Genomic DNA, 26616 nt, shown 5'->3' with positions numbered 1-26616 from the left:
AATAATTTGTATCCATTCTTTTTTTAAAAATATATTTTATTGATTTTTCACAGAGAGGAAGGGAGAGGGATAGAGAGTTAGAAACATTGATGAGAGAGAAACATTGATCAGCTGCCTCCTGCACACCCCCTACTGGGGATGTGCCCGCAACCAAGGTACATGCCCTTGACCGGGAATCGAAACCGGGACCCTTCAGTCCACAGGCCGATGCTCTATCCACTGAGCCAGACTGGTTAGGGCTGTATCCATTCTTATAACTAAGCCCATTATCTGAGTGAAGTAAATGTTTTATACTATTAAATGTGACATGAATAATTTCATGTTTGATTTTCAGCATTATGAAATATTTACAAAATCTCTAACCTTTACCCCATTTTTTGAAACTGTACTTTATCAGCATCTTTCCAAAATGTTTCTTCCCACAGTTTCAAACATACCAATATAGATAAACCAGACTGCTCTAAAACCCCCATGGATATAAGTAACAAGGCCTCTGGGGAGATCAAAATTGCCTATACTTACTCTGTTAGCTTCAAGGTGAGTTTGTTTTTATTTTTGATGTAACTTAGAAATTGATTTTAAATTCATACTACTTAAACTAATTAAAATATTAATGATTAAATTTGTCAAATATATAAGCTTTTAATGAGCTGATTTGTGGAATAGTTTATCAGTGCACCAGGCAATATAATCACACTCAAAACTAAGTCTTCATTTAAATGAGAAGCATAGCAACTTGGAGAATTGAGTCCGATTAATTAAGCCATAAGAGATACATATAAAGCAAAAGGTAGAAAATAGGCTTAGAAGTTGGTGTGAAATTGTCAAAGATATATGCTACAAGCATTTGGGAAAAACACCATTTTTAAATCTGGGTTTGAGTATCTATATAAAAGGCTAATATGGAAAGTGTCCCCTTGGGAGTTTGACTGGAAGACTGGGAGTTCAATCGCTCACTATGATGTGCGCTGACCACCACGGGGTGGCTTGGAATGAAGGAAGGCCCCAGCAGGCAGCTGGCAGCCAGGGAAGATAGGCCCCTGCCAACAGCCGGCAGCCAGTGAAGAGAGGCCCTGGCCGGCAGCCGGAGGCCCTGATTGTCCCTGATCAGGGACAGGCCTAGGGACTCTACCCGTGCATGTATTTCGTGCACTGGGCCTGTAGTAAACTTAAATTAAAAATTTCCTGATGGTAGATGATCTATATAGGTTCTTAGGGAATTCAAGGGGGGAGTGTTTTCATTAATGGAGAAGTTTTTTAGGAGGAAAGTAAAAGTTTATTTTATGAGGATCTTAGGCAATATTCCACCCCTATTTTTAATAAACTATTTTGGCAATCCAGTTTAGTTGTGACATTTACTATCCCCATATAGTGTGTAATTTTGTAAGCCTAGTATAATAAACAGTATATATTTCTTTCTAGGTATTAAGAGCTCCGTGTGGGTGACAACTGCCAGATGTTCAGTGTGCCTAGGTTATAATTTGGTCTACTTAAGTGTCTTATAGGCGTAGATAGATGGCGTCAAAGCAAATAAGTTATTCCACTCAATTTTCTGGAAAAAAAAATTAAATATAGCCCTAAATTTTAACATCTAAAATACACCCTTACTATTTAAAATTTAAAGCAAGATTTTGGAAAAGTACAAGTAAGTAGGTACCTGTAGGAACTCTTATTATTTTTTATTTACTATTTAATCTCATCCTGATTTTCCTGAGACTTAAGTAAATTGAAACTCCCTGAATCTCATATCTAACCCAAATTATGATAATAAGAAATTACATTTGTTGGTTGAATGGAAGGTCAAGCTGAGAATGGAAATTTGGGAATTCTTAATATATTTTGTCAGCAAATGCTTATTTAAAGAGTTTTGTTTTGTTTTTAATCCCTGTAGGAAGATAAAGAGATCAGGTGGGCATCTAGATGGGACTATATTCTGGAATCTATGCCTCATACCCACATTCAGTGGTTTAGGTAAGACTATAATTAATCTGCTTTCTGCTCTATACTTATTCTACTCTTTGTTCCTTTAAACATCTGATTCACTCTAATTCTCCTCAGTTATTCAAAAGTCTGACCTTTTAAATCAGAGATGGGTTCAATCCTGGATTTAAGTTACTGGTTATGAGTCAGACCAGGTCACTCCATTTTCCAGAGTCCATTTCTTAATCTAGAAATAGCTGCCTCATGGGACTGTTCTAAGGGTTAAAGGAAATAATGAAACAGAGCATTTGAGCACCTTACCTGGAAAGGAAGAGTGCTCAATAAACAAGCTACTGCTATTGTTATGACTATTTATTCTCTCTTAAAAGAGTGACTCAAAACTTTTATCTAGAAAACTGTTCATGGTGCTATTACTCTCCTTTTTCTACTTTGCTAACTATCCTTTGACATTCATTAATTTACTGAGTAAATTTGTTCTTCGCTAAATTTCTTGAGAAACAGATCAGTCCATCAGTCCTTTGTTGATTCTTACAGCTTGTGTTGCACTGATTTGGGCACCCTAGTTATTTAATAACTAGTAGACCTGCACACGAATCCGGGTGCCAGTAGGTCGCTGCCTCCCTCCTGTAGCTCTCTGCCTGCTGCCCCGCCCTCCTGTATCTCCCCCTGTCCCCCCATAGCTTGCTGCCCTGCCCCCTCCTGTAGCTCTCCGCCTCCCACTTGCTTGCTGCCCTGCCCCCTCCTGTAGTTCTCCACCACCCGCTTGTAGTTTACTGCCCCACTCTCCTGCAGATCCGTGATCCAGTCGTTACGCCTCACGGCGTAATGGATAATTAGCATATTCCTCTCTTATTATATAGGATGCTGACCATGGGGAAAAAAATTCTAGTTCTCAGCAGACCACAAAACTATGTTATAAGTGTACAAAGTTATGTATACACTGGAAGGACACATAGCAGAATACAGTTCATTAAATTTGTTGAATTTTAGGTAAAATTTTTATTTTGAAAAATACTGTACTAATGTTATTTAGTAAACAACTTAAAAAGGAGTTTCACTGTTGCAAAGATTAAGATACAGATTAATCCTGACGTGTTTTTCTACAGCATTATGAATTCCCTGGTCATTGTCCTCTTCTTGTCTGGAATGGTTGCTATGATTATGCTACGGACACTGCATAAAGATATTGCCAGATATAATCAGATGGATTCTACGGTGAGTGAAACATTTGAACCATTCTTCTGTTCCAAGAAATGTCTTTATATTTTCTTGGGAAAGGTTTGATTTTTTTTAATTTTTCAATTACAGTTTATATTCAGTATTATTTTGTATTAATTTCAGGCGATCAGAATAGTGGCTCAATAATTACGTATTTTGCAAAATGGTTCCCCCAATATGGAAAGGTTTTAAATAATAACTTTAGGTAGAATGTGCTTTTAAAACATTAGAAGCCCAGTGTGCGAAAGCGCGGCCCTGCCCACCTGTGCACACCTCGCCCACCTGCCCACTGCCCAGCCTTGACACCCACCTTCTCTGGGCACCTCCCCCCTTCTGCCCTGTCTCTGGAGCAATGTGGCAGTTCCACCCCGCCTTGCACGCAGCCTCCTGCTGAATGGTTGTTACGGCATGAGGGCATCACAACTATTAGCATATTAGCTCTTTATTATATAGGATTCTTCTCAAAAGTTATCCTGAATTCACATTTTCAAATAAGAAAATGATCGTTAAGAATTTGCATTTTCTAGAAAGTCACTCACCACAGCATAGAGAACTGAACTGTTCACAGCCTCATCTGTGTCAGTATTTTGGTGCAGAATGTAGGTGACAGCTGGTTCTGTCCTCTTTTTAACTTATATGCTGTCAGGTCTTTCAGATACTCCATTCCCAGCATACACTCAGTGTGTGAAACAGCAAAGTTGAATGAAATAACTCCCAAATTTTTATTTGTGTGTATATTTAATTTTTAAAATTTATTTTAATTGAACCTTTATCATTTCTACCTTTTGGTATATTCAAAGTAACTTACTGTCCCGTCCTCATTTATTCTCAAACATTTTAAGTTGCATAATGTTATACATTTTATAGCTTTTCATTTATAACAGCTATTTAACAAAATTTCCATAAGAACCACAGTGACTTGTCATAAATACAAAAAAACTCAGATTTTTCTTGTTTTCTCTTCCCCAGCCTCTTAGCCTTCCCTCTTAACCTTTCTGTCATCTTCTAATTAGAAAAGAACATGTTAATGTTTATAAGCTTTTTAGCACCTCTATTCTATAATCCTTTCTCATGATTTTTTATTGTTTTATTACATATTTTATTAAAATAACTTCAAGATACTTTGTTCATAATTGGCATTTCCAAATAATCACTGAGTTAGTGGCATTTTCTTAACCTTTTGCACTCGGATGTCGAGTGTGACTCGACACGGTTAGCATTAGAATAAAGGAATCGAGAGAAAAAACAGTGGAAAGGGTTAATTTAATCAGAAGTGTGCCATGGGATACAGGTCAGGGCAACCCTCCTTCCATTCTTTTCCTACCTCCAGTGTCTTGCTGTAGCAGTCAGAGCAAATCTGTTCAAACATAAATCAGATCATTTACTCCTGATCACAACCCTTTAGTGGCTTTCCATTTTACTCAGAGTGAAAGCCAGAGTCTTTACAATAGTCCGGAAGGATCATTGCTTTTCTCTATACCTCAAATGTTCATCCCTCAAATATTTACATGTCTGGTTTCCTTACCTCCTTCAAGTCTTTACTGAAATATGATCTTCCCATGTTCTCCACCCCACATACATATCCATACTTCCTGATTTTTTTCTATAGCACTTCCACCATCTAATGTACTACATATTTTGTTTACTTACTGTCTATCTTCCCAATGAGAACACATACTCATGAAAACGGGGATTTTTCTGTTACACTCACTGTAGTATCACTGGTGTTTTGAACAGTTCTGAGCATATAATTGGTGCTGAATAAATATTTGTTGAATAAATGAATAAACTAGTCAGTCCTTTATGTACCACATTTGTTGGCGCATGGTGAGCTCGAGGTAGGCAAGAAACGTATCTAAGGACTCCCCCCACTGCGCTACGCCCCCTTCCAGAAAAGTGCACTGAGTCCAGAGCAGGAAGCAACACAAGCATGGGAGGTCAAAGTTCTCCTTGAAGGCAATGCTTATATAAAGTCTTTAATCAATTGAGAAACTAAATCTTAGGTCATTAGTGAGGGAGCTGAACCTCAGTCTTCTCCTACATTAAATTAAGCCTGGCTTCTTGAAGGGGAGTAGGGAGGGCAAAATGATGCTAGCTTTGTAAGTGCCTTTTGATTCTTGGCAGATTCAAGTAGAAATTCTCTGAAGGAAAGTTTTCCAAATTTAGCTACAGGATTCTCACAATTTAAGATCAACAAAATATGGTCTATTAGTAGAAATTCACAAAAATTTATAATAAACAACAGATTTAGACACCCCCCCCCCCCCAAGATTTCAGATACTAGAACTATTAGATACAGAGTATAAAATATATGGAAAAGTAATAGGTTTACAGAACAGATGAAAGATTAGAATCCATAGATACAGGAAACAATATATCCCAAGCAGACTAAATACAAATAAATCCACACCTAGATCAACTGTGACAAAAATCAGGCAGAGGATCAACAAAGAATAAACAAACTAGCAGTAGGAGCTCAAAGACAGAATATCTTTAAATTGGTGAGAGAAATTATTTACATAGCATTAAATATCCAGAGAAGCTATCTTTCAGAAATAAAGATGAAATACAGTTGACCACAAACAGACCTTCACTGCAGGAATTTCTATAGAATTACTTTAGCAGAAAACACAATCTATAATAATCCTATCTAATAATAGAGTAATATGCAAATTAGGCATCACTCCGCGACAAAATGGCGGCCCCATACCCACAAGATGGCGGCGCCCAGTTCCCTCAGCCCTGCTGCTGGAGTGTCTGGCCTGTCCCACCAGCAAACAGAGCACTGAGAGCAGGGCATGGCGTCTTCCTTAGTGCTGCGGCAGCGGGAAGCCGCCAGGCCCTGCACACACGGAGCCGGCGGAGGAGCAGGGCCTGGGGTCTTCCCGATGGTCGCTGCGGCAGCGGGAAGCCGCCAGGCCTGCGCACACAAAGCCGGCGGAGGAGCAGGGCCTGGGGTCTTCCCGATGGTCGCCTCGGCGATCAGGAGGACGCCAGGCCCTGCGCACACAGAGCCGGTGGGTGATCGGGAAGACTCCAGTGCCAGCAGAGCAGGGCATGGCAGCTTCCTGATCTCAGCAGCCGGGAAGCCGCCAGGCCCTGCATGCCGGGCCTGGCGGCTTCCTTAGTGGGGCAGTGGCAGGGAAGTCCCCAGACATGGCAGACAGAGCCCAGACAGCAGGGCTTGGGGGCTTCCTTAGTGGGCAGTGGCGGTGGGAACACCCCCAGGCCCTGCAGACAGAGCCTGGACAACAGGGCATGGGGCTTCCTTAGTGTGTCCATGTCTGGGAAGCCCCCAGGCCCGGCAGACAGAGCACACTGCAGGGCATTGGGGCTTCCTTCACATGGCACATGGCGGCAGCAGGCAGAGAGCGACAGCAGGTCATGGGGGCTTCCTCTCCATGGCTGCAGGGAAACCTCCAGGCCCCGCAGAGAGCAGATAACCATGGGGCGTGGGCCTAAGCCATCAGTAGGATATCCTCTGAGAGCTCCTGGATTATAGAGGGTGCAGGTTGGGCTGAGGGACCCCCGTGCACGAATTTCGTGCACCGGGCCTCTAGTAAAAGCATAATATGCTAATTAGACAGGACATCCTTCCGTATGTCCTTCCAGATGACCTTCCGGATGAAGCTGGGGCTGTGAGGGAAGCCGGTGCCGGCAGCCAGTGGAAGGAAGCCTACTCTTGCATGAATTTCGTGCATCAGGCCTCTAGTAAATGAATAAAAACCAATGCTAAAGAGATTTAGAAGGATTGGTAAACCAAAAAATTCCAAAAAAACATTTTCTGTATCTAGTAATATGAGTCTGAAATTGGAGATTAACAAAAGTATATTTTAAAAAACAGATTGGATACATAGTATTGAATAAAGTGAGTGGCTATCTGGGGAGATAAATAAGGTAAAGACCAACTTTATTCCTTACATTTAAAGAATTAATGATTTAGCCGAAACCGGTTTGGTTCAGTGGATAGAGCGTCGGCCTGCGGACTGAAAGGTCCGAGGTTCGATTCCGGTCAAGGGCATGTACCTTGGTTGCGGGCACGTCCCCAGTAGGGGGTGTGCAGGAGGCAGCTGATCGATGTTTCTCTCTCATTGATGTTTCTCTCTATCCCTTTCCCTTCCTCTCTGTAAAAAAATCAATAAAATATATTTTAAAAAATATTTTTTAAAAAAGAATTAATGATTTAAATGAAAATGTGACACAATAAAATGGTACTACACATGTGAGGTTATTTTTATAAGTATGACAGAGAGCCAGAAGCCATAAAATAAATAAATGCTACATTTAAAAATCTGAATAGCAAAAAATACCTAAGTAGAAAGATAAATATTAAATGGAAAAATATTTTAACACCTATTAAAAACACAAATTGTTTAATTCCTAAATAAAGAAATCCTAAAAACAATCAACCATCCAGTAAGAAACTGGGCAAGGTACATGAAAAGTCTATAAAAAAGAAATACAAATGGTTCTGAAACATATAAAAAGATACAACATCACTTATTATAAGAGAACTGCAAATTAAAACTGCATTGCAAGATTTTTCACCTGGCACATTAGCAGAAGTTTAAATGTTTGATATGATAATGTGTTGGGGATTGAGGACATGAGGACTTTGATGCACAGTTTATAAGAATATAAATTGGTGTAAGTTATGGAAAGCAGTTTGGCAATGTTAGATTATAATGTAATTTGACCCAACAGTTCCATTTCTAGAAACTAGTCAGGATGTAAAGGATTTTACTATTGTTATTTTTTATCTTAAAACAATGAATATATGTTGTTTATAATAGTAGATTTCAATTATGGAATATTCATTCAGTGGAATATACTTTGTAAGCATTAAAAAGAACAAGGCAACGCTGTATATACAAATGTGGAACAGCACTGCATGATACTATTAGACTAAAAAGATAAGGTATGAAATATCCTATATAATAAAGATGTAATATGCAAATGGTTGTTATGCCGTGAAGTGTAATGACCGACCGAGTAACGACGGGATCACAGATCAGCAGGAGGGTGGGGCAGGGAGCTACAAGCGGGCAGCGGAGAGCTACAGGAGGGGGCAAGGCAGCAAGCTATGATGGGGGGCTGGGGGGTTGGGGGGAGCTACAGGAGGGCGGGGCAGCTGGCGGAGAGCTTCTGGAGGGCGGCAGTGAGCTACTGGTGCACGGATTCGTGTGCAGGACTACTAGTGGCATATAATATGCTACCATTTGTGGGGGAAAGAAGAAAGTATTTATGCATTTGTTTCTATATAGGTAGAATATCTCTACAACAATAATAAAAACTAGTCACATTTGTTTATTCCAAGAAAGGGGACCTAACTCTCTATTGGAAACTTAGCTTTCACTTACATTGTTTGAATGTTTCAGTATACTTGTTCAATAAAAAAGTAATCAGAAATGGTTCCTTGTCTAGCTAATGTATTACATCACCTAAAAGAAGGGATGCATATAATTTCCGCCCATACTTTTTTTTTTTTTTTTTTTTTTTTTCCGCCCATACTTTTAACACAGACATTCATACTGGCAAGGAGATTAGTAGACCCATCACCCTGGGCCAACAGTTACCAACTCATGTTCAGTTTTGTTTTATCTGTAGAATCCCACCTACTCTTTCCCCACCCCCAATTACTTTGAAGCCAGTATCAAATATAATTTTATTTAATCCACTTAGAGCCCTTGTACTTTTAATAAAACTTAAATTGTACATTCCTCGTAAATGACGAGGTAAAGTCTAATTCCCAGTGTGTGTGTAAGTGTTGTGTACCAGCAAAATAGGTATGAGATCTAGTTTATTTTGGAGATTAATGATTGTAGGTTGAAAAGGATAGAGTGTGATTAAAAATTAAAACATTAAGATGGATCATAAAGCTTAGACTAGAACTAGGTAGGTATAACATCTTTGTATTTCTTTTTAAAATTTCTTTGTAACTATAGTATTAGTAGACTATAACACACAGCATTCCTTTAAAACAATTCAGGAAAACTGTAAAGCTCCATAATTCAAGCTTTATTTCAAAATTGAAATAAATATTAACATTTGTAAGTTTTAAAAAATTTTTCTGTATCAGTCTATTCAACTGTGAATAAACTGTCTAGTTGTCTTGGTGATATCACATGACAAACAATTTCATTTTCTTTTTAGGAGGATGCCCAGGAAGAATTTGGCTGGAAATTAGTTCATGGTGATATATTCCGTCCTCCAAGAAAAGGGATGCTGCTGTCAGTCTTTCTAGGATCGGGAACACAGATTTTAATTATGACATTTGTGACTCTGTGTAAGTATTAAGTGCAAATTAAATAGAAAATACTTTTTCTAAATAACTAGAGGCCCAATGCACGAAATTCGTGCAAGGGCCTTGGCCCCGGCCCCCGTCTGCTGCCATAGCTGGGGGCCTCTGCCACGGCCCCCGCCCACTGCAGCTTTGTCCGGAAGGAAGGACGTCAGGTCTAATTAGCATACTACGCTTTTATAATTATAGATAGATTGCTTGAAAGCCAGTTTTTCTAAGTGAGGTAGCTAGGCTAGCTGTCTCTAAGAGTCCTTTTGGTATTTAAATCTGTGTTTTGGCTGTACGTGACTGGTGGTGGGATTAGCTGTGCCCAAAAGCTGACCCTTCATATCTCTGTCCAGCCTCTGTCAGAGCAGCACTGCAGCCGGAGATGACTAGGTCCTGAAACATCATCTGAGTCTGAGTCTGGGTGGCTTGGAAGCAGGGTCATGCAGGCTGACTGTTCTGCCTCACTGGGAGCAGTATGATTAGATCCCAAGACATTCAGTGAAAAAGACCCAAAGAAGAAGAGTGAGTAGGGCAGGAAGATTTTTGTATACCTTTCTCATCTTGGAAGGATTTTAGGAAGCAAGACCTCTGTCTTTCCCTAGCAGTGTTCAGGAAAGATCCTCCTCGGGGTCGGGGAGGAATGGATCTCCTGTGCCACCTGAAAATCTTCAGGAATTTTACTTAATTTTTGTCAATTAGATCAATCAATTTTTTAAAATAGACTTAATTTAGAGGTATTGATTGGCAACAGGAGTAGTTCTGATACTCTTATTTCCAAGGTCCTCCAGTTTTCCTAATTTTAAGAGAAAAAAATGTTTGAATAGAATTTCCTAAATTTTGCATTTATTTTTTTTATGTTTCCTTCATGTTGCCTGTTAATGATGAACAGTAACAAATGAATATTACTAGAAGAATTCAGAAACCACTGACCTTTTAATAATTTTTTCAGTGAACATTTGTTCTTATGTTCAGTGCATATAAATATTTAATACTAAAGTCATTTTCTGTTAGTAAAATTCCAAATTTTTATGATTTACTTATTCCCTATTTTATTCTTTGATTAAATTCTGTCTTGTCTCTCATGTTTGAATGTTACAAGGCTTTTTCACCCCAGAGGTCCTTTTAAAAGGAACAAAAAATAAGTTTTAACTACATAAGTGCTTTACAAAGAGGATTATCACTTTGAAATGTCTGGCACCTGAACATGAACTACTGACTTACATCTCCAGGTTCAGTTTGAAGACTAATTTGAAGATTAACTAGAATATATGTATTTATTTAGTAAGGAGATGCAGCTGCTATGGGTAGGGCTACAATTAGTAAGTATATTACACTGAAGAGGGTAGGATGGGACAAGTCATGAAATACCTGGACACTGCCAGGTAGTATGAAAGCACTAGACTACCAGAGAACCAGGGTGGAGTTAGAGCAGAATAGATGCTTGAAGGTAAAATTCTTCTTTAAATTTTTATTTGGAGCTGCCTTCTGCCACTGTCTGGTCTTTGTTTGGGTTAGCTAGGAAATGAATTGTGAGGAAGGAAAGTTTCAGAGAGCTTAGGATAGCAAATGATAGGGATCATTTCCCTTAAAAGCTTGAATATGAACTTTTCAGCCTCAGAACAGTCCATTTCTCAGTCCCGGGGGGCGGAGTGCATATTAGCTGGTAGATCTGACGTTATCCTATTTTCCTGCTGATTATGAATTTCTCCTCTTGCCCCCTCCATGCTGATCAGAAGGTGTGCATGAACATGTACTTGGTTATGTGCACCTCAGGGGAAATACCAGGAACTTTCTTGTTCCTGGGATTAGAAAACTACTTGACTTTCTGTACAAGTCATAACTTCTGAGTTCTAGCTTAAAGTTAGAAGCCTTTTATTAGTAGAGAGGGTTATACAGAGAAGAACAAATAAAACTAACCAACTGAATAAGGGTAGGAGCCAGAATTTCCCAAAGTGTCTGATCAGGTCTTTCAGCAACTTGTATTCAAAAAGTTAATATTACTATGAAATCTTTTTTCCCTATTTTATTCTCTGATTAGATTCTGTCTTGTGTCTTATGTTTGAATGTTACAAGGTTTTTTCACCCCAGAGGACCTTTAAAAACCAACAAAAAGTGAGAATATTTCATAGTGGGAATATTTTTATTGATGTTATTATTTTTTTTGTTGTTGTTTTTTATTGTTTAAAGTATTACATATGTCTCCTTTTTTCCCCATTGATCCCTCCCTGGCCACTCCCACCCCCCAGGAAAAGCCCCCACCGCCCCAGTGTTTGTGTCTATTGGTTATGCAATATGCATGCATGCATACAAGTCCTTTGGTTGATCTCTTGCACCTTCCCCACAACCCTCCCCTGCCTTCCCTCTGAGGTTTGATGGTCTGTTTGGTGTTTCTCTGTCTCTGGATCTATTTTTGTTCATCAGTTCATGTTGTTCATTATATTCCACAAATGAGTGAGATCATGTGATACTTATCTTTCTCCAACTGGCTTATTTCACTTAGCATAATGCTCTCCAGGTCCATCCATGCTGTTGCAAATGGTAAAAGTTCCTTTTTTACAGCAGTGTAGTATTCCGTTGTATAGATGTGCCACTGTTTGTTTGTTTTTTTTAATTTAATTTTATTGTTTAAAGTATTATATAAATAGTAGTACATATGTCTCCCTTTTCCCCCCATTGACCTTCCCCCAGCCTCCCCTACTCCCTGGCACATGCCCTCATGTCGTCGTCCCCCGCCCCCCGCCCCAGTGTCTTGTGTCCATTGGTTATGCCTATATGCATGCATACAAGTCCTTTGGTTGATCTCTTACCTCCCCCCCAACCCTCCCCAGCCTTCCTGCTGTAGTTTGACATTCTGTTCGATGCTTCTCTGCCTCTGTATCTATTTTTGTTCATCAGTTTATAATGTTCTTTATTATCATAAACTAGGTGCACAAATTTATGCACCTTGAAAGGAACTGGGGGCTGTGAGGCTGTGGTAGGCACAGGGGTGGGTCTCAGCCCATCCTCTGCACCCCCGCCTGGCCCCTCCTGCTGCAGCCCCCCGGTCCCCTGTCTGCTGGCAGCCCCGCTCCTGCTGCCACCACCCCCACACACTGATGGCACCAGCCCCACTCGCACCCACTGATGGCACAGAGCGATTGGGGCTGGCACCAGCAGCAGGTGCAAGTGGTGGTTGCTGCCCCGATCGCCCCTAAGGAGCAGGGGGGTGTGGAGAAGCCCTCAGGGGCGATCGGGGCTGGCAGCTGCTGCTCACACCCGCTGATGGCGCTGAGTGATCGTGATCGGTGATGGGCACCAGCAGTGGATGTGAATAGTGGTGCCGGCTGTGGGTGCAAGCGGGACCGGCGCTGGCAGTGGGTGCGAGCGGCAGCTCTGGTGCCATCAGTGGGTGTGAGCAGGGCCCGTGCCAGCAGCAGATGCGAGCGCTGGGTGGGACTGTGGCATGCAGGAGCAATGAATTTTCAGTAACCACCGGAGGCTCGCCCTGATGACAGAGACCCCGGTGTCCCACCTTGGTTTGGCACCCCCGCTCACCTGCTCCACCATCCCGCCGCAGCCAACGCCCATCATGTTTCGCACACGCCCCCTGGTGATCAGTGCACGTCATAGCTACCGGTTGTTCGATTGTTTCGCCATTTGGTCTATTTGCGTATTAGCCTTTTATTATATAGGGTGAGTGAGATCATGTGGTATTTTTCTTTCACTGACTGGCTTATTTCATTATAATGCTCTCCAGTTCCATCCATGCTGTTGCAAATGGTAAGGATTCCTTCTTTTTTATAGCAGCATAGTATTCCATTGTGTAGATATACCACAGTTTTCTAATCCACTCATCTGCTGATGAACATTTAGGCTGTTTCCAAATTTTAGCTATTGTAAATTGTGCTGCTATGAACATAGTGGTGCATATATCCTTTCTGATTGGTGTTTCTGTTTTCTTAGGATATATTCCTAGAAGTGGTATTACTGGGTCAAATGGCAGTTCCATTTTTAATTTTTTTTGAGAAAACTCCATACTGTTTTCCACAGTGGCTGTACCAGTCTGCATTCCCACCAGCAGTGCATGAGGGTTCCTTTTTCTCCACATCCTCGCCAGCACTTGTTGTTTGTTGATTTGTTGATGATAGCCATTCTGACAGGTGTGAGAATGACAGGTACCTCGTTGTTTTGATTTGCATCTTGGATGATTAGTGACTTTGAGCATGTTTTCATATGTCTCTTGGCCTTCCTTATGTCTTCTTTCAAAAAGTGTCTATTTAGGTCTTTGCCCATTTTTTGATTGGATTGTTTATCTTCTTTTTGTTAAGTTCCCTGTAAATTTTAGAGATTAAACCCTTATCAGAGATAACATTGGCAAATATGTTCTCCCATACAGTGGGCTTTCTTGTTGTTTTGTTGATGGTTTCTTCAAAAGCTTGCAGAATCTTTCTCTTTTCATGTAGTCCCATTTGTTTATTTTCTCCTTAATTTCCATTGCCCTAGGAGCTGTATCAGTAAAGATATTGCTACAACATATGTCTGATATTTTGCTGCCTATTGATTCTTCTAAGATTTTTATAGTTTCCTATCTTATGTTTAAGTCTTTTATCCATTTTGAGTTTATTTCTGTGTATGGTGTAAGTTGGTGGTCTAGTTTCATTTTTTTGCATGTATCTGACCAATTTTCCCAGCACCATTTATTGAAGAGACTGTCTTGACACCATTGTATGCTCTTGCCTCCTTTGTCAAATATTGAGTATTAATGGCTTGGATCGATTTCTGGGTTCTCTGTTCTGCTCCATTGGTCTATATGCCTGTTCTTGTGCCAGTACCAGGCAGTTTTGAGAACAGTGGCTTTGTAATATAGCTTGATATCTGTTATTGTGATCCCTCCAAATTTGTTCTTCTTTCTCAGGATTGCTGTGGCTATTTGGGGTCTTTTTTTATTCCATATGAATTTTTTGGAGAGTTTATTCTAGGTTTGTGAAATATGTCCTGGGTATTTTAGTGGGGGTTGCATTGAATCTATAAATTGCTTTGGGTAGTATGGACATTTTAATGATATTGATTCTACCAATCAATGAACATGGTATATTCTTCCATTTGTTTATATCTTCCTCTATCTCTTTTTTCAATGTCCTGTAGTTTTCCGAGTACAGGTCTTTTACCTCCTTGGTTAAGTTTATTCCTAGGTATCAACTTTTTTGGTGCAATGGTAAATGGGATTGTTTTTTTAGTTTCTCTTTCTGTGAGTTCATTATCCTAATATTATCCTAATATATAAAGAGCCAGGGTCCATAATGTCCAAAACGGCCAAGCGGACGACCGAACACGAGGCTGCATACAGCAGGCTCGGGTGGGCGGGGACTGGCGAGTGGGCTGAACTGCTGATCTCTCTGTCCCTCCTGGGTCGCGGGCACTGTGATGACCCAGCACTGACTGCCGCGGGTGCCGCAGCGATCCAGCACTGACTGCTATGACCACAGGCACCGCGGCTACCCAGCACTGACAGCCGCCGCCAAGGTGGGGGCAATGCGATTGATCGGGGGGCCCCGCCATCACCCCACAGAGGGAGGCCCAGGCCACCGGTGGGGGGCTCCACGATCGCCCCAATGAGGGAGGCCCAGGCTACCCGGCTGGCAGCGGTGGGCGGGACCTCCCTCTGCAGGGCGATCAATTGCGGGGCTCCTGGACTGTGAGAGACCGCAGGCCAGGCTGAAGGACCCCTCCCCCCCACTGAATGCATGAATTTCCTGCACCGGGCCTCTAGTTGGTGTATAAAAAAGCCATAGATTCTATGTGTTAATTTTGTATCCTGTTACATAGCTGAATTCATTTATTAAGTCCAGTAGTTTTTGTATGGAGTCTTTGGGGTTTACTATGTACAATATCATGTCATCTGAGAATAATGACAGTTTTACTACTTCTTTTCCAGTTTGGATGCCTTTTATTTCTTCTTCTTGTCTGATCGCTATGGCTAGTACTTCCAGTACTATGTCAAATAGGAGTGGTGAAAGTGGGCATCCCTGTCTTATTTCTGTTCTTAGGGGAAATGGTTTTAGTTTTTGCTGTAGGTTTGTAATATAAGGCTTTTATTATGTTGAGGTATGATCCCGCTATTCCCACTTTGCTGAGGGTTTTTTGAAGAAAGGGTGTTGGGAGGGCATGAGTGGGGGGATGGGGGATAAGGACACATATGTAATACCTTAATCAATAAAGAAAAATAAAATAAATAAAAAGAGAAAGGGTGTTGGATTTTGTCAAATGCTTTTTCTGCATCAATTGATTTGGTTATATGATTTTTGTCTCTCAATTTGTTTATGTGATGTATCACGTTTATTGATTTACATATATTGTACCATCCTTGCATCCCCAGAATAAATCCCACTTGGTCATGATGTATGATCTTTCTAATGTAATGTATTGATGTTATTTTTAAAAGCTATATTTGAATTTTAGAAGAGCTGAAAGTACTAATGAGCATTCGGTCAGCCTCCTCTGATAACAGGAGAAATGGGGTCTTACAGATTCTTCCAAAGTGGAACTTGCCTTATGTATGATCTATTGATGCAGTCCCTTAAATATTACTAAGATTTAGTATGGCTGCATGGTAAGATAGTGTACTTTCATGAAGTTGTGTCTAGTTTATTATTTTTAAAGTGTGTGGGTGTTTTTTTTTAATTTATTGATTGGTTTGAAAGAGAGAGAGGAAAAGAGATAAACATTGATTTGTTGTTCCACTTACTTATGCATTCATTGGTTGATTCTTATATGTGCCTTGACTGGGGATTAAACCTCCAACCTTGGTGTATTGGGACTACGCTCTAACCAACTGAGCTACCTGGCCAGGCTAAAAAAGTGGGGCCTTATATCACTTCACAACAACAAAAAAATGACTAAATTGTGTAACTTTAAATTACTTGTTTTTTAGTTTTTGCTTGCCTGGGATTTTTGTCACCTGCCAACAGAGGAGCACTGATGACTTGTGCTGTGGTCCTATGGGTGCTGTTAGGCACTCCTGCAGGCTATGTCGCTGCCAGATTCTATAAGTGTAAGTAAAAGCCATCCTGACTAGGTATCAGATCAGGAATCCAATATGCTATATCATTGTGTCTGAGCCTTGATGTCTGCTTGTTGATGCTTTAAACCAGTGGTTGCCAACCTTTCGGACCTCACGGACCACCAGTGATCTGCAGACTACTGGTTGGCGACCACTGTTTTAAACAATATGTGTTATAAGTGTGCATTCTTATTTAAAAGAAGCTTGTGAAGTGGATGACTATCCCTAGATTTATTTGTTCAAAGATGCTTATACAGTGAAATAGGCAAATGTAGGCTGCTTATCCACCATCCCATCTTTTTTTTCTTTTAATTTTGACTTACAAGTTCAGCTGAACAATTTAATTTGCTACATTTATGGAAATGTGGACTAATGAAGAAAGTCTACAAATAGTTACCACCAATTTAATCACTAAAGTAACATATACAGGTATGCCTTTCCTTACATGAGAAAAATCATACTTATAATTAATGTAATATTTATAAAAATAAACTGTATTTAAAGTAAACTAAGATCTCACTATTTTAAAGAGCCTTGGAGTAAGTTACTTTTGTAATATAGTTGGTTGCAATCTCTTATATTCTTGCTTTCCAAAAATAAAGTTCAGCGGATAAAAGGATCAGGGCCACAGAGTACAGATGGGTTGGAATTAGATGGCTTAGAAAGCTGCTTCGCCAGGGGCAGTGATTGCCAGAGTTTGCCTGATTTAGGAATCCTGAAATCCACTAAGATGGTTTCATAGGTAATCTGTGAATTAAAGTGCCAGGGAGATGGGACTGAGCTAGGGTTAATAATGATTAAGGCTTGAGCTAAAACAGTAGGGTTACATAGCTGGCCTTAACGTGTGGTTGGCTAGACTCAACCCTAAGTAGAATTATTAGTTAGACTTTGCCAAATAAAATTTTCTCTGGAGTATGTGAAGTCTGTATGTATGTATACATAAGTGTGTTTAATTTCTGTTACTTTTGTCAAGTTTTTTCCTGCATCCTTAAAAAGGACACAGAATTAAGGTAGTCGTGTATATTTTAATACATGTCAGATAATAGTTGGACCACTGCTTGTACATAAGCTCCCCATACCCTTTTTTCTAATATATTTTTATTAATTTCAGAGAGGAAGGGAGCAGAAGAGAGATAAAAACATCAATGATGAGAGAGAATCATTGATCGGCTGCCTCCTGTACACCCCTCACTGGGGATTGAGCCAGCAACCCAAGCATGTGCCCTGACCGGGAATTGAATCAGAAACTCTGGTTCATAGGTTGATGCTCAACCACTGAGCCACGCCAGCTGGGCCCCCATTCTTACTGTTTCAGCTATGCTGACTTTCTTTCAGTTCTTCAGTCAGGACCCTTACACCTGCCTAAGGACCTTCCCACATGCTGTTTCCTCTGCTTGAAGTTCCAGTCCATACTTCCTCATCCCAGACAAATCCCTCTTTAACTCCTCTTCATTCTTAAGATCTCCCAGTTACAGATTAAGTAGCATATTAATCAGGCAGAATGTTCTGAGAGGTGCTGTTCCATGGCCTCAGTCACAAAGTATTTCATTATGTAGAATCATTTCCGATGTTTCGAAAAATAATATTTGAATTTTGATTGGAATTGTATTACACCCAAAATCAAGAATTTCACAATATCTCTTGAGAATAGTGCTCTGACTTCAAATCATATATATAATTGTCATTTTCTTTTAGGCAAGTAGTACTTGCTTATAAATTGTGTTAACACTTTTAAACAAAGTTGTTCTCAGATCTCAGCCAGTTTCATCTCCAATTTTTAAACTGGGAGCAGAGGAGTACTTTTACTTTTTATTCTATGTACTTGAGTTTTTGGTTTTTTTTAAGTGAGGAAAAAAAATTAAAGAGGGAAGGAGCAAAGGAGAGTAAAATGTTCGTAAGCAAATCTGTTCTGTCAAGTGATCATAACCCTTCTACTCATAATCACCTGATCTGACACTGATCTCCCACCTCCACCCTCCTTCTAGCAGAAACTACAATGCTAGAAGAATCTCTATGATTCAGACTTACTATGGAAGTTTAAATGTGTTGCATGTCAGGCTTTAGGGTTCTTGGTTTTATAACAAACTAGAGGCCCAGTGCATGCGGGGTCCCTTGGCCTGCCCTGCACCCTCTCGCAATCCGGGACCCCTCGGGGGATGTCGGGTAGCTGGTTTTGGCCTGATCCCCACAGGCCCAATCCAGACAGGAGGGAGCCTGATCCCTGCAAGCCCGATCCCTGCTGGCCCTATCTAGACAGGAGAGAGCCCAATCCTGTGCATTGAGCATCTGTCCCCTGGTGGTCAGTGCACATCATAGAGATTGGTCAACTCATCGTTCGGTTGTTTAGGCTTTTATATATATAGATTCTGAGACTGACCTCAATATAAACAAGAATCTCTTAACATGCCCTTTTTCTACTCAGTCCCATTATTGAAACTGGCCTAGAAGATAGGTTTATTTTATTTTGAAGTCGAATAAAAGAATAGAAAAGAAAAAATGGTATGGATGACTTTGCTTTGATACTAGATTTATTTTATGCTGAAGCAAAAATCATTAAAGCAGGACTTACCTAGGGCAGTCTTGTGATGTGCATCTCTGATTTGACTCACTTGGGTAAGGAATAGCAAATAATTTTTTAGTGCCATTGTCTATGGAAAGGCACCCAGGACTCTCTTACAGTTTTTCTAATACCAGACTTGAGTATAACTTTGAAGAAAAGTCTTTATGTTATGCCATTTGTTTTCTTCTACAGCCTTTGGAGGTGAGAAGTGGAAAACAAATGTTTTATTGACATCATTTCTTTGTCCTGGGTAAGTGACTTTTTCCATAATAACTTTCTTAACATAGTCATATTGTAGTTCTCAAATTTTTAATCCATTAAATCTTTAATCTTTTCTGTCTCTAAACTATGTACTCAAGATAATGAATTGAATTTTTCAAAAGGGGTAAAATGAATATTTAATAAACATTTGCAGAATGATTAAGTCTTTGTCTTAGCCTGTGGAAGTTAGTATGGCATGTCGTTGTGTATGCTGTGTTTTAAAGCTTTAGGCATGATCATAGAAAGGAGTCCTCGCCTGAGATAATTCAGGCAGGGATACGTTTTCAGGTTTTTATCGAAAGCTTTGCTGCTTTGTAGAGTTAATTCCATTATATAGAGTAACATATACAAAAATTTTTTTGAAAAATTTTAGAAACCACCACATATAAAAACAAAACAAAAATGTCCCTTTGGGGATAGCTTCCAATAGCAAGTATCTGATGTACATGTAACCCTAGAAATAGAACCCATTTCTTCCCAACTCCCCAAGCTCTCCCCATCTGGTGGACAAGAACTAGCCTCTGAACCGTCCGCAGCAATAAAGCAAGCCAAAGGTTAACTCGAGAAGCCAGGACTGTTTCACTTGCAGGCCAGAAGTGAAGGAGTAACAATAGCCAGAATTTTAATAAACATTTGGGGTAAATATTCTCAGGTTTTCATCTCTATTGAAGATTCCCATGCCTTTCAGCCATTCATGTTCTATTCAAATTTTTATGCTTTTCTCAAGCTGTATCTTTCGTCCTCTTTTTTTTCTGCTGTCAACTTAGAAAGTGACCCTCCTTACCAGGACTCAGCCATAATTTCCTTCAGAATCTTGCCTTTCAAACGTCCTTCCTGATCTCTAACAGCTTCCATTTCTCCCTTTCTCTATGTTCTGTTCATGTGTTTTATATATTATTCCTACAAATATGCTTAGGTGTCCCAAATCCTAAAAAGAGCTTCGATATGCACCTTCTGTCTACTATCTTATTTAATTTCCATTCCCAACAAAATACCTTGAAAAAAATAGTCTACACTTCCTTTCTCTCATTTTCTCAACATACATTTACAAGATAAAGCCATGCTATCTGTTTTGTTTTTTTTCTCCTGTCATTTTAGTGAACTTCTCTCTAAGGTTACCAGTGATGTCATTTTCAAATCTAGAAATGTTTTTCTCTGTCTTTACCTCTCTACATTGTCTAACATTGGGATACTTTCTCTTTGAAACTCCTTCCTTTTTTGGCTTCATAGAAATTATCCTTTCCCTGTTTCTTTATGTCTCTGAAAAACCCTTCTCTTATCTTTTTAAAAGTAGATGTTCACCAGTAGGATGGTGAGGTAAACAGAGAGAGATAGAGACACAGCCAAGAACCCAAGTTCCCGCCTGGAGCAAGAGAAATTGATGTTCACCTAGGAAAAGAAGGATCATTTAATAGTATTAAATTAATTCATATAATTTTATATAAATAAACACCTGCATATAATTATTACAGTAGACACAACAAAATGTCATTTGATAATATTAAGCATTATTTCCAGATTCAAAAAGAATTTAATAGAGAAATGCTTTCTTATATTAATAAAAATCTCATCTCTAATTCAAAACCAACATTATTTAATGATGAGACACTAGACACATTTTTATTAAATCACTTTTGTGCCTTCAGTTATTTAAGTTCTATTCACAGCATGAAACAAGGAATACATTTCAAAAAAGTGGAGATCATATTATTATTTATTGGTGACAGTTTGTATACAAAGAACATTAACAATTTTTAGATATATAAAACTTGTAGAATTAATAAGAGTTTGACAAAATGGCTAGATATCAGCTAATATTCCAAGATCATGAATACCACCAATAACAAATTAAATATTTTAATCCTAATGGTATTTTTGTGGGAGGAGAAATCTATTTACAGGATTATTAGGAACAGAAAACATTTACAATACCTAAAGTAACTTCTGAAAATAGGCATGATCCATATGACAAGCCTGCAATGCTTATTAACTAGTAAAAGATACAAATTCACCATGTTACTTGATGAGAAGACTTAAGTATTCTGAAAGAGTTTGGAGATGTCCCATGGCTAGCAAGACAGAGAACACAAAAATAGACCATGTACTAGTATACATGGAATTATGCTAGATGTGGCATCAAAAACCAGAGGAACTGTAAAATGATGCTAGAACAATTGATTGTCTTTATGAAGGGAAAAAAATTCTGTTTTTACCTCACACATGAAATCAGTTCTAGGTGGATTAAAATCGAAATGAAACAGATATAACAATTAGATGAAAATATAGAAGTTTAGGGAAGGCTTTCTTTTCTTAAACAAGTTACCCAAAGGATAAAGGAAAAAAGTGATGACTTTGATGAATGAAAAACTCTGTGGGTTATATAGAAGTGATTGTAGTATGATTATAGCTGTGTTTTCTAAAATGTACTCATAGAAAAAAGACTGAAAGGAAATTAAGTACACATATTTAAATGTTTGAGTTCATCAAAAGCCATAAACTGGGAGAACAGGATATTTAACAAGGAATTCGTTGCTGGAGTATATAAAGAGCTGACATATGTGACTTTGCAAAAGTCATGCAACCCAAATGAGAAATGAGTAGTGGATGTAACCAGCAAGTCAAAGCCCAACAAGGCCTCAGAAGCCAACAAACACAGGATGATCAGCTATAATTGTCAATAGAAAATGCAAATTAAACAACAAATCTGACAAATATAATGAAAATATGTAAAGAGGTAACTTTCAGAAGCTGCTGATGGAAATTTAAATTAGGCAAAACCAATCTAAAGAGCAATTTGACATTTTCTACGAAGTTTTAAATTCACATAGTCTATGACTCAGCAATTTTTCTTTGTATATAACACAGAAATTGTGATATTATTACATATAAGAGGCCTGTTGCACCATATTCATGCAAGAATAGGCCTTCCTTCCCCTGGCTTTGTTCCTGGGCGCCCAGGAGCCTGCAAGTCCCCGCTGCCAGGGAGCCGCCAAGTCCCCGCTCCTGGCGGGAGTGCCGCTCCTGTAGCTCCCTCCGCCACTCCCCTCCCCCTCATAGTAGGTGTCCCACCCCGCCCTACCACTCCGCGCTTGCATATGCAAATTAACCCGCCATCTTTGTCAGGTTAATTTGCATACTCCTGATTGGCTGTGGGCATAGCAGAGGTACAGTCAGTTTACATGTTTGTCTGTTACTAGGTAAGATGATAGCTACTATTTCATTTTGTTTCTAACTCAAATTTTACCTAAAAGCCTCTTTTGTCTTTCAGGATTGTATTTGCTGACTTCTTTATAATGAATCTGATTCTCTGGGGAGAAGGATCTTCAGCAGCTATTCCTTTTGGAACACTGGTTGCCATATTGGCCCTTTGGTTCTGCATATCTGTGCCTCTAACATTTATTGGCGCATACTTTGGTTTTAAGAAAAATGTAAGTTTATAGGTGTTAACTTATTCAAATGAATTTCAACTGTGGGAACTACTTTATGCCACCTTAAAAGATATGTCTAAAAGATATATACTTGTCCTGTGAGATCTGGATTTCACAGAAAATTGATAACTTCAAAGTTTGATTGCAATCATTTAAAAAAAGTCGTACATACTTAGAAGTGTGGTATAGAGATTATAGATATAAACTTAGATTTCAAAGTTTTGTAAGTAAATGGAAACTAATACAAATTGATAGGAAATGAAAAGCTAATTTAAACTAATTAAAACTGAATTTTTGACATTAAAATGAATTATTTTACTTTTTTTTTTAACCTAAAAAGTATGTGCATTTTCTCCTTAACAAGAAGTGTTTCTAGTTTGCATTACTTAACTAAGTAAACCAAGAGTGTGGGTTAGGACGTGAAGTAAAAAAGTGACCATAAAATAAGACTAGCAGTTTTTAAAATATGTAGTTTAGGAATAAATTTCATATGCTTACCTGCTAATACTTGATTTTAAGGAAAATTATAATGAAGTTCAGCCTTTCTCTTTCTCCTCCCTATCTTTCTCTACCTCTTTTTACCCTCAGAAAATTAGAAGAAAATTAGAATTTTTTCTTCAGTGTCATTCTCTAACTTCACTATCCTTGATCTTCTCTGAAAATACTCAGTCCACAAGGTTAAAAGAAATAATGTATCACAGTATACTTTGTGAGGCAACCTGGAACCTTTGGAAGAAACTATCAGTGCTTCATAGTCTCCAACGCATCCACCATGCCAGTCTACTAAAAGATCTTACAGTTTTTTGGCATTTTGTTTAATTTATGGTTTAAAATCTAAATAGCATAAATAGCAAACTGTTTGAAATTTTTTAAATTACAGATTAAATAAGTACTGGAAATTATAAAAATTGAAGAAAGATATGTAATGATTCTATGCACATATATACATATATCTACATGTAAAATAATCTGGTACATGGAAGTATAATCTCGAGACTGACAAGTTTTAAATTTTTATGTATCATCACAAAAACTTTAGAAGTATGCTTTGAACTTTCTTGAAAGAAAATGAACTTCTACATACCTGCCCTTTTCCCCTCTCATGTAACTATGTTTAGGTACTTTAGTTTTTAGTGTTTTTTACTATCATGTAATACTAGAGGCCCGGTGCATGAAAATACGTGCACTGGGCGGGGAGTCCCTCAGCTTGGCCTGCCCCCTCTCACAGTCCGGGAGCCCTCAGGGGAAGTCCTACTGACAGCTTAGGCCCAATCCCTAAGCCGCAGTCTGGTCTCCCTCTGGGGGAGGCAACTGGGCTGATCAGGGGAAGGCGCCGTCTCCATCACCCCGCTGCTGCTGCCACTGTCGGCTGCAAAAGCCTGAGCCCCAGGCCTCGCAGCTGCTGGGGCTCATGGCTGCCTGAGCCCCGGGCCTTGCAGCTGCCGGGGCTCAAGGCTACCTGAGCCCACAGCTGCCTGAACCCCAGGCCTTGCAGCCGCTGTGGCTTTGTCTGATGGACATCTGGAAGACATCCTCCCTAATTAGCATATTACCCTTTTATTAGTATAGATGTTATGAAAGAGAGAATAATTGAGAACATCTCTCATACCTTATAGTCATAAAGCTTCATATAGCCATTCATTGTCTTCTTCATGTTCTTAAGTCTTAGGAAAATTGAGCTATTTTAATAAAGATGACATCGCCCATCTCCAAATTAAAATACATTAACAATAGTTTAAAAATCAGGTGATTTCTTACAGTGGGTATATATTTAAAAGGGGGAAAAACCTTTTTATTAACTATTATTTTCCAAGTATTATATTATGTCCTATGTATTTCATACTTTGGGTAAAGCCATTAGTCAGTGGATAACTGCTGGAAACTGGTGGCTTGTTCCAGTAGACAGACTGTTGCTCCAGATAGTATCTGGTTTGTGGCTTCTAAATACAGATTTCTGTTTGATGACTTAAGTAGACTTGTCTTATCATTAGTGTCAGCATGGAAGCTGAGAAGAAAAAAACAACAGGCAAATAATCTAGTACAGAGAAGAATTTTAAAAGTATATATGTATAATTACGAATCCTTTCTTTCTTCTTTCTTTACTGAAGGCCATTGAACACCCAGTTCGAACCAATCAGATTCCACGTCAGATTCCTGATCAGTCTTTCTACACAAAGCCATTGCCTGGTATTATCATGGGAGGAATTTTGCCCTTTGGGTGCATCTTTATACAGCTTTTCTTCATTCTGAATAGTATTTGGTAAGCTAAGGACTAAGTCCCCTTATTGCCATTACCATTATATATATTACTAGCTTTCTCTTTTTGCTTATATGGATTACTGTTTATATCTTACAAATGTAAGCTGTTCTCTAATAATCAGAAATCTTAAGAGTAAAAAAGTAATTTTATTTTTTTCATGTGGGAAAAAGATAATAGTGATAACAGCTATTATTAATTGAGGCTTATTAATTCTTACTCTAACTTAATTCTCAGATCTCTATGAGGTGTTTATTATCCACATTTTACAGAGATTAAAATGAGGCTTTAGAAGTTAAGTAATTTAGTTTGCATGTGTCACATAGTTACCATGTGACAAAAAAATTAATCCAAGTATTCAAACCTATGTTCTTAAATAAGTCATCTGTACTGCTTCAGAGAAGATACTCTGAGCTCCTGATCAAGAGGTTTCGAGCAGGCTTGGGACGAAGGGTTGAGCTAGCTAACCTTTCAAAGTCCTTTATTTTTCCCAGGAGTCCTTCATTCTCTGACTTCTTATTTTCATTGAAAAACTCATAGAGGTAATTTTAAGCCACTCCATTAGGGTGTATACATTGCAGTATATTATGATAGTTATTTGATCACATTGACATATGTTACAGAAAGTATCGAGGTTTGAGGTAGCATAAAGTGAGAACAAAATTTGAGCTTTTTTAGTGATTAGAACCTCTTTCTTTCAGGTTATTATAATATTTTCCAAATTCAACTGCTTTTATAATATATACTAGAGGCCTGGTGCATGAAATTCATGCACTGGGGTGGGGGGTCCCTCAGCCCAGCCTGGCCCCTCTCACATACTGGGAGCCCTCAAGGGATGTCCTACTGACGGCTTAGGCCCGCTCTCCGGCCTCCCTCTGCGGGAGGTGACCGGGCTGATCAGGGGAAGGCACCACCCCCATCACCCTGCTGCTGCTGCCACTGCCGGCCGCTGCAGCTGCCAAGGTGTTTTCATCAACACGGACTCCAGTCCCTTCACCATGAAAAAATGACAACTTCCTTTAGGCATTTTTCAAGATGTATCTTTCATAGGCTATGACATTTCTTTTTTTTTTTTTTTTTTTTTTTTTTAATCCTCACATGAGGATATGTTTCCACTGATTTTTAGAGAGTGTGGAAGAGAGAGAGAGGGAGAGACAGAGAGAAACATCTGCGTGAGAGGGACACTTTGATTGGTTGCCTCCTGCATGAGCCCTGACCTGGGCCCCGGCCAGGGAGGAGCCTGCATCCTAGGTACATGCCCTTGATCAGAATCGAACCCGGACCCTGAGGTCTGTAGGACGAGGCTCTATCCACTGAGCCAAACCAGCTAGGGCAGGATATGACATTTCTTAGCCCCTCCAGCAGCAGACCTTCGTTTTTTCCTCCAGGAGTGAGGTGGAAAAACCCTAGATCACCTTCTTGGATTCTTATTACCCAAGTTACCAAGAACACTGCGAGTGGTGGCCTACAGGGAGTTTAGCCAGTGAGTGGTCAGAAAAGGTGTTTACTCCGTAGCTCACGCGCAGAGGCCCCCCTGTGTGTGTCCGCTGGGGTGGGGGCGTGCTCCGAGCCGCGCCACGGCCACTCGGAGCATGCCCCCACCCCTGGTGTGTGTCCACTCTG

General features: G+C 39.5%; 1 protein-coding gene across 1 annotated transcript in view; it reads left to right on the top strand.

Moving 5' to 3' along the window:
* The window catches only part of TM9SF2 (transmembrane 9 superfamily member 2), a 72314-nt gene that overhangs the window by 33928 nt on the left and 11770 nt on the right, over window positions 1-26616 (top strand). The window contains exons 7-14 of the mRNA XM_079778970.1: window positions 426-537; window positions 1892-1971; window positions 3048-3156; window positions 9313-9445; window positions 16359-16478; window positions 19240-19297; window positions 22577-22736; window positions 24845-24996. Of these exons, the coding sequence (XP_079635096.1) occupies window positions 426-537; window positions 1892-1971; window positions 3048-3156; window positions 9313-9445; window positions 16359-16478; window positions 19240-19297; window positions 22577-22736; window positions 24845-24996 (924 nt within the window). The remainder of the gene's footprint in view (window positions 1-425; window positions 538-1891; window positions 1972-3047; window positions 3157-9312; window positions 9446-16358; window positions 16479-19239; window positions 19298-22576; window positions 22737-24844; window positions 24997-26616) is intronic.

Source organism: Cnephaeus nilssonii (genome assembly GCF_951640355.1).
Source record: "Cnephaeus nilssonii genome assembly, chromosome: 8".
NCBI lineage: Eukaryota > Metazoa > Chordata > Mammalia > Chiroptera > Vespertilionidae > Cnephaeus > Cnephaeus nilssonii.
This window is presented reverse-complemented; position numbering and strand designations above follow the sequence as displayed.